The 14,338-nt window shown below is 37.3% G+C and overlaps 1 protein-coding gene across 1 annotated transcript; it reads left to right on the top strand.

The window, feature by feature from the left end:
- Window positions 1-527: 527 nt before the first annotated feature.
- Window positions 528-3,137, top strand: LOC121371614. Its single transcript, XM_041497629.1, has one exon. The coding sequence runs from the start codon at window positions 1,802-1,804 to the stop codon at window positions 2,846-2,848; it is 1,047 nt and encodes a 348-aa protein (XP_041353563.1). The 5' UTR covers window positions 528-1,801; the 3' UTR covers window positions 2,849-3,137.
- Window positions 3,138-14,338: the final 11,201 nt, after the last annotated feature.

Genomic DNA, 14,338 nt, shown 5'->3' with positions numbered 1-14,338 from the left:
CTACATTAAATGGGTCTATAGCTTGTTTGTGTCAGTAAACCCATGATAAAATCCCAATGTCTGTTGGAAAAAAATGTGTTTCATGGCAAGATCACATTGGTTAATTAAGCATTAGCTACTGAATGTCACACATTTGGTTATTCTGACATGTAGTCCTTAGAGAAAACATACTCTTTTTTTTCATTAACAGGAAGCAGTTTTTTTTTATATGCACTGTCACCACAGAGAGGACAGTACAAACCACAACATTTGATATATCAGTCATAGGGCACTGCCTGTTGGATGTCACAATTCTATATATCTTTATGCTTAGGTTCTGTTAAACATTCCTTATATTATGTTAGTATTCTATAGCAGGTTCAGGTCATGAAACTTGGTTGGTCTAGGATCGATCCCCATCGGTTGGCCCATTGGGCTCTTTCTCGTTCCAGCCAGTGCACTACGACTGGTATTTCAAAGGCTGTGGTATGTGCTATTCTGTCTGTGGGATGGTGCATATAAAATATCCCTTGCAACTAATGGAAAAAATGGAGTGGGTTTCCTGTCTAAGACTATATGTCAGAATTACCAAATGTGTCACATCCAATAGCCGATGATTAATAAATCAATGTGCTCTAATAGTGTTGTTAAACAAAACAAACTTTTGATCAGAAGATGAGCTTCTGGTAAAATATACAACATTGTGATTACACCATATTGTAGCAACATTCACTTTTGCATGCATTTCAAAACAATTTTTATTTAAGATTATATTCTGTGAAAAACGTGACAATATAAAGAGGGCTACGTGACAGCTATTTTTGGAAAGTACAGTTTGACTGGCAAACGCTAAAACAAAAATAAATCAATTGAGTTATGCACCATTAAAGTGACATGCCTTAGTTTTTAAACATTGCAGCATAGGTTTCATTGTTAGAGCCGTTTTTGATCATTGAAATCTGACATTACTTAGATTTTATTATTTAGCTGATCCATGGTGATCCTGGTGGTGTATTGTGTATCTGTGTTCAGACCCATATGAAAGATATCTGGAATGGGGACACAATCTCTAGTGCAGGGGTACATTGTCTAGTGTCGGGAGTCACAAGCCATATTTTTATCTTTATCTGTATAGAGCAGGGACCTAATTCACAACGGTCTCTTAGACTGCGAGATCGCAAAGTTGCGAGAGTTTAGTGAATTAGGCATCAGGACTAGAGGGAGCACAGGCCCATCGCCGGTTCCTACAGGCATGTGTCTGTGTGTGTGTGAGAGAGAGAGAGAGAGAGAGAGAGACAGACAGACAGACAGACAGACAGACAGACTTAAAAAATAAATATTTGTTTCATCTAGAAGTGTATTGCTTTTCAGCAAAAGGACAATATACGTTATATACAATAACATTAGTTTTTATTTCCATTATACGTGTTGGAGAAAGCCAGTAAAAGATGCCCCTAAAGTGTTTTGATGCTTAGCAACGATACTGTGATCGGATTGACTTGAAAATAGTAATAACTGTTCTCATCCACTTGTCAGATTGCTTTTACACGCAATGTTATCAATAAAGCTGTAAATAATTAAATTGTCCAGGGATTTGACATGCATTTGTACCTGAAGTGATATATCCGGCCAAGTGACTGTCATATTCACAGTAAAGATTTGACTGCTGTCGGATGGAAAAAATAAATTACCGTTAGAGGCAAGGCTTTTGTGTTCTTTTCACCAGGTTTTTATGCATGTCGCGTTTTGATTATTTCTCATAGCCCAGTTCATTGTTTAACATCCTGATTGTTGTGGTAGTGTTTTGTAGTGAAAGAAAGACATGGATACTAGCATAGAAATAGACGTGGAACTTGGAACCCCAGCATGTAGCCCAAAACGCATGGAGGGCATCCTGAAGCCGTTATTGCTGTCGATGAAACTGTTTGGTGTGTACCACGACGTGTATGATGTTAGCAGCGTCAGTCCATCAATCGAGACGACATGGCGATCAAATCGGAAGCGAAAGACACTCAACACCGTTCTTTCTCGATGTTACAGTTTAGCCGTCTTGATTCTGGTATGGGCAAACTTGATCCGGTTCATAATAACGTTTCAACTAAACGATGCTAGGCTAGCGTTCAGAATTGCTTTGTTGGTGTGGACTGGATTCGTGGCTGTTGGCTGTCTCGTCATGTTTGTCGTCTGCGAGATGATGACACACCTTCGAGCCTTCTACAAACACTGGAGCGAACTGTACCAAGATGCTGGGTGTGTTACGGCGGAGTGCGTAGGAACTCGACTGAATCGGACAGCTCTTATTGGCACCGTAGCTGGTTGGATATTCCTCTGCATGATCATGGTTTCTATTTTATTTCTCGATTTTGCAGCAGACATTGAATTTGTTCAACTTATCATACGACCTTTTCACATTTCGACTATTGTTCATATCTTGGTACTGTTCTTAATGTTTCATACATGTGGTGTCTATACATTCCTAGTTCTATTCGTTATAGTACTCTGCTATTTAGTGAAGTCCAGTTTTGATAAGCTGTCTAGTGTTCTAGAGAAGAATATCAAAAACTCAGAGATTGGCATACCCTCGACTCTTGACCAACTACGTCGAATTCATCTCCAGCTATGTAGAGCGGTGTCTATCCTTGATCGCTCTGTTCGACTCCTGGTGGCGACCGAGTACATCATTAACATCCCACTGGCGTGTTTCATCGTCTACCAACTGGTCACCGCCAACGAGGACACCATCATGGTCGTCGTTGACCTGTTCTGGATGACCACTAACATTATGGTCATAGTGTCCGTGACGCTCAGTTGTGCACGGGTCCATGAGGCGGTAGGTATCACAATTATTTCTAATCTAATCGACTGGTAAATAAATTACTGTTAAATCCATACGGTAAGCGTCGCCAATATCAAGTGTAGCCACGTTCGGTTGGTTATTAGTACGTTGTTTATACACTGACGTCCAAAGAAAACTTTACAAGGCTTGAAATTGTATTATATATATTAAAAAATGGTATTGTGGGATATGAAAGTACCATCTCGCGATGTTCAACATCACAATACAGTTCATGATACATGCAAGTGTTGTGGTTTCTAAATTGGTTCTTTTCGATTAGCAAAATTAATATATTCATTAAATTATTAAAATTTTATGTATGTATTACAGTTTATTGAATATACTGTATATTAGAAGATAAAATCCAGTTTGGGCTATTTAAGAATGTTACGACCAGAAACACGTTGTATATAGACAGAGAATACTAAACACGAGAATATAGTTTATAGTTAATGTTTAATTTTAATTGTTAAAAAGGTTCAATTAATCGGAATTAGTGGACTCGGGGGGAGTTTCTATAAGCAGTCACATGTCTTAAAATACTTTTGATGCTCTTTTTTGGTGACTACTTAAATAGAGTTTCAATAAAAGTCAAATGAAAATGAAATTCGGCTTGAATCTTTTGGGATTCCTAAATGTTCAAAGATTTCATACTAGAAAATGTATTTAATTGTAATTGCATCACCATATCCCGGTCTCAAGCGGTCACCATCCTGATCATGGATTATGTATATCAATTAATTATTGGTATAGTCTTCAAGACTATTATTCATTTCCAATAGATCTAAATGCTATGGGTTTGGTTTTTCAACATTTCTTTAACAACACCACTAATTAAATTATGATAAATTAATCATAGATGTCATTAATTTCATATTTGTGACAAACCGTCTTCAGAGCAGACCATCTACATTTTCACATTATTAGTAAGGGATCTTATAGGGTGTATACTACCAAATCAAATCCCATAGACGACAATAGTAACATATGTGGCTAAAACTCCTACCTGCAACGTATCAACCGACATAAATGCCACGGATATAAATACTACCACCCCTTACACTTAAAGTGAATCAGAAAAAAATGGGGGTCAAGCTGCTCGTTTCTGAGGTAACGGGTAGCGTCTATGACTACCCTAGTTTCGCACAAAATTCGAGTACTTTTTTTTACAGGTACCCAATACTAGTTTCAAGCACAAGGCTACTTGACACATTGGTACTAGATGAAATAAAATTGCACATTTTTTTTACCCAGATGAAACTATTATTTTTTACAACCAGCACACTCATTTATAACCAATCACAGGACTTGTGGTGTTCACTTCTCTATCAAAAGTTGGGTGCACCTCGAACTTTGACCCAGCCGGAAGTTATTTGGTTTAGTACTACCTATATACACTTTCCCACTTACTGGATAGTACATATCGGGGTATTTGATATACCAGTCGTGGGGCACTGGTTGAGACTGGGGGAAAACATAGTCAATCTTACGACTCAAACGCGTCAGGCGATCACTTTAATGACTTTGCTGTCTAGATCTCACCCATGTTATTGTTAACACAGCAATTGCCCACTACAAGATGCAGTGTTTCAAACGTTCATTCTTTAATAAAGGAGACATTTGCTGCATAGAAGCGTGAACGAACATGTACGAAGAAAAATATCAAAAGGTGCCATCTTTGTCTTGACAGTGATTCATGATCATACCGTCACATTTCTCAAATTGTCCATCGAGTTCTCTCTTGTACGGCTTCGTTGTTGAGATGTGTCTAAAGGCCGCCGCAGACCTTTGCAACTTTATCGCATGCAATTGAAATTGCGTGATCGCAAGCAACCTTTTTCTCGTTGCACCGATCTCGCACACACATGCGACAAGCAGCAATTTTAGTCTAGCAGTGATCACGTGACAGTTAAAATGGCGGGGTTTTTTTCCCGTATGTGTTTTGACCATGGTCATCGAGACACGTTTTACAACAGATTTGTTATGACGTAGAAGACTGAATTTAAGTAAAAGTAGCTCTGAATTCGTCCCGCACGCTTTTCGGTCGTTCGGGATATAACCACACACTTTGTGTAGAAAACCTGTATAAATATTCCTGGTATTCCAAGCACACTTTCCATCTATGCAAGACGCATCTCCCTTTCAACCCTGTTGCTATATTCAGGGGATGCTGTGTCAAAAAGACATCACATTGTCTGCCACATCACCACTAATTTATGATCTTTTTCTGTAGACCACATGCTGCTGGAGGCTGCCATTTTGTTTCATGTGATCACTATATATCCGTTCATTGGCAGTTTAAATTATTGCGTCAACGTTGTGTTGCATTGAAGGCGCACACGTTTGCAACAGCGTACAATAAGATGCCAATGCATGCAGGCTAGCGTACACGATTCAACGACATACGATTTTTGATGCATGCAAGAAAAATTGCAACTTGTCGCAAAGGTCTGCGGTGGCCTTAACCAGTCATGGAAGTGGCAGTCTTCATAAAGACGAAGTAGGAATGATTTACACTCCCGGCGTATGGTTATATCTATCCTCATATAGGCGAAGCTCCTGGTATGGGATCATGCTGTAACCAGGTTGACAGAACGTCCTTTGGACTCTTGTACAGTTATGAACATTTTAATCGTTTTGTCCTTCAAATTTAATTTACACTATTTATATTTAAGGTCTTTCGGTATGTTATTCTATTACGAATGGGATAGAAAGGTATTTAGGAGGATTTTAAAGGTTGTCTAAATTTACCATCTAGTTCATTTGAAAGTAAAATGGATCCGAATTTACAAGCCTGTTTTTGACATACACGCTTGTACATCCAAGGTTATAGCTACAGAGTTGGTTATCAGGGAGTAATTAATTAATCACAATTAGCATATAAAAGAAATATTTGTACTAAGATAAACTGAGTCTGTAGTTGTTTGACGTGTTAGATTATTGTTGTTTAATGATCAAAGTCTATAATTAATGAATCCATCAGCTACAGTTCTGTCATAAACTTAACTGGTATAGGATAAACAGCGTCCCAAAGGATCTAGCTGCAAACACATTGATAAAACTTATGAACCGGCCCAAACAATTGTTCCATTCTCATGGCCGTGTTGGATGTCATCAATAAACCCTATTTAGCGATCTGTGAAAATAATATATTTAGAACACATCACTGGGATACATTATTGTATTTGTTGTTTTTTCGACAACGTGTATTGGCATAGGTGCTAACTGATTGGTTATTAAGGTTAGCAGCCATATATCTATTGGTATTAAGTACCATACCTTTGGTCCTAGTTTAGAAAAGAATAATGAATACTGGACAAAAAATGTACAAGTCATTTTGAATTTAGAAGTGAAGACCATTTCAAGTGCTAAGTACTAGGGAATTCAATTTTTAGGAGACTGCAATGAATGATAAAAAGAAAATGGAAAGTGACCCTAAAACCAAGTCGTATAAACTTATTCGTGTACAAGACGCCATAAAGCCTTTGTTGTGGTCGATGAAACTGTTTGGTGTCTATCACGAGGTACAAGACATCACCAGCGTCAGTCCATCAATCCAGATTGCGTGGCAGTCGAATCCAAATCAAAAGAGGCGGTGCTTTTCAATCCTGCGTTTTTACTGTGCCGCTGTTTTGGTAATAATGTGGGCAAATCTGATCAGGTACGGAATGGCTATCCTCCCAAGCGATCGTTTAATTTCACTGAGGATTGCTGTTTTAGTGTGGTTCGGACTAGTTGCTCTCGGTGACCTCATCATGTTCATAATCTGTGAAAAGGAGACCCATCTCAGAAGTTTCTATGAACATTGGAACGAACTGTATCTAGACACTGAATGTGTCACGGTGGAAGCCAGAAGATCTGGATTGTCTCGGGCAGCTGTTATTGGCACATTGGCTGGATGGGTATTTATAATGATGAATATGTCAACCGTCTTTTATGTGGACTTTTATGCAGACATGGCAGAACTGATCATACGACCTTTTCCCATCTCTACTATTTCCAATGTCTTAGTTCTGATTGTAATGTGTTTAGCAACCGGTATCTATACATTCCCAGTTATTTTCCTTGTCGTAATTTGCTACGACTTGATGTCCAGCTTTGACAAGATGTCTGTTGCTATAGAAAAGCATGTCCGAGACGCAGGGAATGGTGTACCATTGGCCCTTGACAAGTTACGTCGAATACACCTGAAGCTGTGTAGAGGCGTGTCTCTCCTGGACCGCTCGTTTCGACTCCTGGTGGTGACCGAGTACATTACAAACATTCCACTGGCGTGTTTCCTCGTCTACCTTTTAGTCAACGTCGTTAATGATCTCTTCATGACTGTGTCCAATTTGATGTGGCTCTCCTTGAACGCTTGCATCATAGTTTCCATAACACTCAGTTGTGCCCTGGTCCACGAAGCGGTATGTAGAACAGTTTTTACTGGGTCATTACACAACTCGCAAACTAATAAATTAGTGTGCATCCAGTGTCCTTTATATAGCACCAACTGATGTCACATACCTTCTTTACACAATTGTTGGCATGTTATAATAGTATAGCTTTTAATGAAATACTCATTTGGTAGTTCTAATGAATACACCTTCACCTGATTATTTTAATTAATTCAAAAACCCAAAGGCCGGAGCGATGGAGATATTTATGTAAAAACTATAAAATCTATGGAGGGACCATGGATTTTCACGTCGCTGGGGTCTAAATACACCATATCATATGGACAGTGATATATGATCATTCTATTTTATAAATTCAAGGTAACGAACATTAACGTCAGACCTCGAAGTGAATAAACAAATTGAGGGGAGTGGAGTGGAGTGATTAACCGTTCCCTTAAATTATAGGGAGTCATTTAAGATATTACCATATTGACACCATATAAATTCACATGCTAAAAAAAGATACAAAATTTTCTCCTTTAACTTTGAGGGGAGTAATGGAGAGCGAGAGTGGTAGCTCCCCTGAAATGTCGAGGTCTCAAAGGGGATATTCCTCTATAACATCTAGTTGATATTTAAGACTTGCATAATGTGTTGACCTATTAAAATATCCCATAAGAACAAAAGGGTTAGCCAGCTGGTCAAGGAGACCTTGATAGATTGAATACATGAATATTTAACGACACCGCAGCACAAAAATACGCATTTACTATTTTGTACCTCTACAACACTGTAAGACACCTGTTTCTTGCTTAGATTATTTAAATTTGTGTATCTAGTACTATGTTCTTGGTTGTCCTGACGTTCATTGGTATTGTTGTGTTGAGCGCCAGACCTTGGATGATACTCCGTTTTAGTAAGTATTTTTTTAGAAATATATTCTGTTGAATTGTCAGCAGGTGACTCTTTTAACTGATTACGAACCTAAGCATTGCTTCGTGCCCTGGATAAAAAAAAATTTAACGGTTGCTGAGTGTGCAAGATGGTTTTGTTTTAATTGATTACCGATATATACTTTGAAATACATTTCTCATGACCAGATATGAAAAAAAGTAACAAACTAAGTTTTAGACTAAAACGCCATGCAATATTGTAAGAAGACCGAGTACATTTAATTGTCATAATATCATTGGGTGCAGTATTCCTGATGATTACTTCGCACGTTATGTTATAGTTCTGGATATAAGCATATGAGATGGGGCGGGGATTGGGGTGTCAACTGCCCCCACTCCCTGTCCTAAAGGAAATGTTCGCATTTGGGCATAAATGATGGAGACATTCGGGAAAATGTGTCCGTCCTGAAACCTTTTCACTGCGTTTTTCCATACACCTATTAGTTGTAATGCATGTAAAGGTGCGTAGTTAATCGTTTGTAACCGTATATAACTGTTTAACACTACGGTAATGCAAATATGAATAAACGTTATTTTCCAGATTCGGGCATTTTCGTTTAATTTGGGTCACAATTAGCCTATCCATCTTACAAAAATTACTGCATGTACGTCCAGCTTTCTGTGAAAAATAAAAATTTGTGTTATATTATATATATACTCTTCAAAAAATGTAGGGGAGCTCTAATAAGAATTTACAATTGCCAAAATTGTAATGTATATTAGCTGTGGGGAATGGTTATATGATAATAGTGAATTATTTGGGCAAACATTAAAACCGGTAGTTCAGTATTACAGTAGGTTTTATGACCACCAAAGATGGACCTTCCTGGAAATTGTCAAAATCGAGAATGACACCCCACGCACGTGTACGGAGCAACTGCGTGATGCATGTGCAAACTATAGAATGTATATATATTTTTTTTTTTCAAGAGTATATATATATCGTGTGGCCACCCCAAAACGATATTATATGCAGCTCATCATCGGCGAGATCTGGGCGCGTCAATAATAATCATAATAGACGTATAAAAGAAATGCATGTACACACATTGATCGAGGAAATATTTCTACTACGGCAATTTCCATCTGATATCATTTGAGGCGCTAGAGTATTATTTGTTTTAAATCACCTTAAAGTTCTCTGGCATAGAATAAATATCGTCCCATGGGACGTAGTTTAAAAACACTGACAAACATCACGACCAGCCCATTCTCATGATCGTATTGGACATTAGTAATGAGCCGTATTCAGCAATAAGTGGAAATAATATAATAAAAACAGTTACACTGGATACAGGATGTTGTTTGTCATTTTTCTGAATGCATGACAGCTGTTGACACAGGTGTTAATGCATTGGTTATTTGTGAACAGTGAGCTTTTGGTTTTTGGGGATATATTTATATACATACCGATCACACAAAAGCCACATTTAATGGTATTTAGGACTAGAACACTGGTTCACGTTCAGGAAAGAACTCGATGGACGAGGAATGAAGAAATTATTTTTAATTAAGTAGGCAAGAAAAGGTTTCAAGTACTAGACACTAAATTTTAGAAGACTATAAAATACAAAACAAAAATGCAAAGTGAACCAAAAACCAATACGAGTACACATAATCGGTTGCAGAACGCCTTGAAGCCGTTGTTGTGGTCTATGAAACTGTTTGGTGTTTATCACGAGGTACACGACGTAACCAGCGTGAGTCCATCAATCCACATGGCGTGGCAATCGAATCCAAAACAAAAGAGGGGATGTTCTTCCACCCTACGGTTTTATTGTGCAACTGTTTTGGTAATAGTGTGGGCAAATCTGATCAGGTACGGAATGGCTATTCTCCCAAGCGATCGTTACATTTCCCTGAGAATTGTTTTGTTGGTGTGGTTCGGATTGATTGCTCTTGGCGACCTCACCATGTTCATAATATGTGAAAAGAAGACCCATCTCAGAAGTTTCTATAAACACTGGAACGAACTGTACCAAGACTCGGCGGAATTCAGACGACCTGGATTGTCTCGGGCAGCTTTTATTGGCACATTGACTGGGTGGTCATTTGTAATGATGAATATGACTCTTGTCTTTTATATGACCTTTTATGCAGACATGGCAGAAACGTTCACACGACCGTTTCCAGTCACTACACTTTCGAAGGTTTTTCTTCTGATTGTCATTTTTCTGGCAAACGGTATCTATGTATTCCAGGTTATTTTCATTGTAGTAATTTGCTACGAGATGATGTCTATCTTTGACAAAATGTCTGCTGCTATAGAAAAACATGTCCGAGACGCAGGGAATGGTGTACCATTGGCCCTTGACAAGTTACGTCGAATCCACCTGCAGCTGTGTAGAGGCGTGTCTCTCCTGAACCGCTCGTTTCGACTCCTGGTGATGACCGAGTACATTACAAACATTCCACTGGCGTGTTTCCTCGTCTACCTTTTAGTCAACGTCGTTAATGATCTCTTCATGACTGTGTCCAATTTGATGTGGCTCTCCTTGAACGCTTGCATCATAGTTTCCATAACACTCAGTTGTGCCCTGGTCCACGAAGCGGTATGTAGAACAGTTTTTACTGGGTCATTACACAACTCGCAAAATAATAAATTAGTGTGCATCCAATGTTCTTTATTTAGCACCAACTGATGTCACATACTTTCTTTACACAATTTTTGGCATTTTATAATAGTATAGCTTTCAATGAAATACTCATTTGGTAGTTCTAATGAATACACCTTCACCTGATTATATTAATTAATTCAAAAACCCAAAGGCCGGAACGATGGAGATATTGATGTAAAAACTATAAAATCTATGGAGGGACCATGGATTTTCACGTCGCTGGGGTCTAAATACACCATATCATATGGACAGTGATATATGATCATTCTATTTTATAAATTCCTCTGGCGTGTTTCCTCATTTACCTAACCGTCAATGTTCTGGATGATCTCTTCATGACTGTGTCTAGTTTGATGTTAATATCCTCGAATATCTTCGTCATAGCTGCCATAACATTCAGTTGTGCACTAGTTCACGAAGCGGTAGGTAGCACTGGGGTTTTTTTCTGGATCGTTACATAATTCGTAAAATATTAATTAGCAAGGAACCAAACAAACGTCATGATTTTTAAGCCAGCCATTCAGTGGTAATAAACGCGCGCGCGTGTGCTTGTGTGTGTGTGTACTGTAGATCCTGAAATGCGAGTGATGGTGGGCAGACTAAAATGTGACATGAAATTAATGCGAGTGGCCTCCATATGAAATATTAAATTCCTAATAACATACGTCTGTATACTTTTCGAATATATCTGAGTTACAGGCGTCTTCAATTAGATCAACTCCCTAACATGTCGGTGTGCACACCAATTAACCTGTTTAGTTCCTAGTGTTTTTCGTGAGATCAACTGAACAGCATATTTTTGCAGTAATCATTTACATAACAGGTATAGTTACCTAAATCGGGCTAAACATTAGTATACATATTATATACATAGTTATGAAATGTATATATCTACAGAACAAAAGTGATAGGTGAAAAGGTAAGGACTATAGTTTAGTTCGTGTTTTGCTTTTCTTTATTTTTTCTTCTTCTTTTTTTTTCGGGCGGGGGGTGCGGTTGGACGATCGCTTCGTCAGGTTTGTTTGCACAGCAGTATTATTAAATAATTATTAATTTAATAATTCAATGATCATTTTTATTCATATGTCTTTTAAAAAGTCAGTGGTCTAGGCAAGTGTTCAGCAAAACGTCCACCAGAATAAATATATCGTGGCGTTACGTGTTTTAGATAGGATACGCGAAAGAAATTTTAAAAAGCCAAAGATATTGTATATATATTGAACATATGGTTTTCACACACAAGTCGTTGACATAACAATCATTTTTGAAACCCCCATGAAATAGCATATATATATGTTTTAATAAATATGCAGTGCCTTCTATTGTATACCATTTACTCAATTGCCACACATGCAAGGCTTTTGGACTGGTAGGCATATTCAACGATATTTAACGTACATTACTGCTTAATATCAACAAGTATATTAGTATATTTAATCAATCAAACAGTTTATGTGACGGCTATTTTATATAACAGGCGCCGCCATTTTTTTTTCCATCCCAGCGAATCGGCCCTGGGCGAGCCGGTGGTTACGTAATAGTTAACGCGTCACATCAGGAACTAATCGAGACTTAGAACTGAAGAAACAAACGTACCTAATTTTTGCGGGATGATGAAACAGGCAGTGTTCTGTAATAATGGCTATCTCAGTAAGCCAGCAATAAGTATGTATTATTTTTCAATCCAAAATAAACCACCATTCTCAGAGTGGCTACAAAACAAGTCGAAATAACTGTCTAACGATGAATCCATGATGTTTTGTCCATGCATTAACCTACGTACTCGAATGATAAATGGAGTGTTTTCGTTGTTAATTGATATATTTTTTTAGTTTCCTCCACCTGTGATTCCTGATTGGCAGGTGTATATTTGGTAGGTACCCAGACATGGCAGTTGCCGCCGTCTAGCCACAAAAATACCTACCAATATTATTAACATCACGGAGTATTGAGATATATTTGTTACCTATCTGATGCGTCATGGCATGTCCTACTATTAGTCTTTGTTTAATGGTGTGGAGAAAATGTAGACACTTAAGTTATTATCATGTAGTGGATCAGGACTCGTGTCACCATATTGCTGTAGAAAATTAAAACGTTCTCCAATAAATAACCTTTTAGTCCTAAAATGGTAGTAGGTAAAACTCTTGATTAAGTAGGCTTTCCCATCTAAAAACACAGATCTGACCAATTCGAAAGAAAAACAATTATCACTTCGTTATCGTGGGTGGTCGTGTTTGTTCCAAATTACCAATAGGCCTAATAGTATGCATTTTTTCTTTGATTTTGTTCAGAGAGAAAAATACTATAACCAATTTTATTCTGTTAATGAAAATTGAAATATATTTAGTTAAATAGTTTATAATATTTTCAAGTCATTTATGTTGTTTTACAAGTAAGGTTGATCAAAGCGAAGCTCCTTGTACATTACTGCGTTTGTTTACACTGTGCATACATGAGTTCGTAGTAGCTGACGTCACTTCCTTCCTTCCGTATATAACTGTTTAACGCTAATGCAAATGAATAACGTTATTATCCAGATTCGGGCATTTTCGTTTAATTTGGGTCAAAATCCAGAGCCTGTACGTCCATCTTTCTGTGAAAAATAACAATTTGTGTTTATATATATATATATATATATATATATATATATATGTATATATATGTATATATATATATATATATATATATATATATATATATATATATATATATATGTATATATATGTATGTATATATATATATATATATATATATATATATATATATATATGTATATATATGTATATATATATATATATATATATATATATATATATATATATTACATTTCCAGTGCGATCAAAGAATGTGATTTTTTAGAACACATACTTTCAGAATTTGATAACTTTCAAATTAGATGTTAATCGCGGTCACGGCACTATGTGTATTGACATTTAAGCAAATGTACTAGTGAACTATAATATCTAGTAATAGCGAACTGGAATTAAAGTTGCGTGTACAGTTTACAATTTAAGCTTGAGATTATATGATAAAAAGAGTATTACCCTCGTGTCTTTCGGTATCGTCAATATCATATATTAGGAATAAAAACTAACGTATTATGCTCGCATTTGGAGGTAATCGGTAACCGTTCAAGGGGCGAGACGTAGCCCAGTGGTACAGCGCTCGCTCGATGCGCGGTTGGTGTGAGATCGATCCCCGTCAGTGGCCCCATTGTGCTATTTCTCGTTCCAGCCAGTGCACCACGACTGGTATATCAAAGGCCATGGTATGTATTACCCTGTCTGTGGGATGGTGCATATAAAAGATCCCTTGCTGCTAATCGGCGACAGCTGGTTTCCTCTCTCAATATCTGTGTGGTCCTTAACAATATGTCTGGTGCCATATAACCGTAACTAAAATGTGTTGAGTGCGTCGTTAAATAAAACATTTCTTTTGTAACCGTTCAGTATAATGTTCAGATTTATCACATTTTTATATTTTATTTTGTTATTAATATGATTTTAACACTCTTGCTGGTCATAGTGACTAAGTTAATGTCTGTCTTGGTAATGTTTTAACTGTTTATTT

Source organism: Gigantopelta aegis, chromosome 4 (genome assembly GCF_016097555.1).
Source record: "Gigantopelta aegis isolate Gae_Host chromosome 4, Gae_host_genome, whole genome shotgun sequence".
NCBI lineage: Eukaryota > Metazoa > Mollusca > Gastropoda > Neomphalida > Peltospiridae > Gigantopelta > Gigantopelta aegis.
The sequence above is the reverse complement of the archived record's forward strand: the minus strand, read 5'-3'. Positions and strand labels throughout refer to the sequence as shown.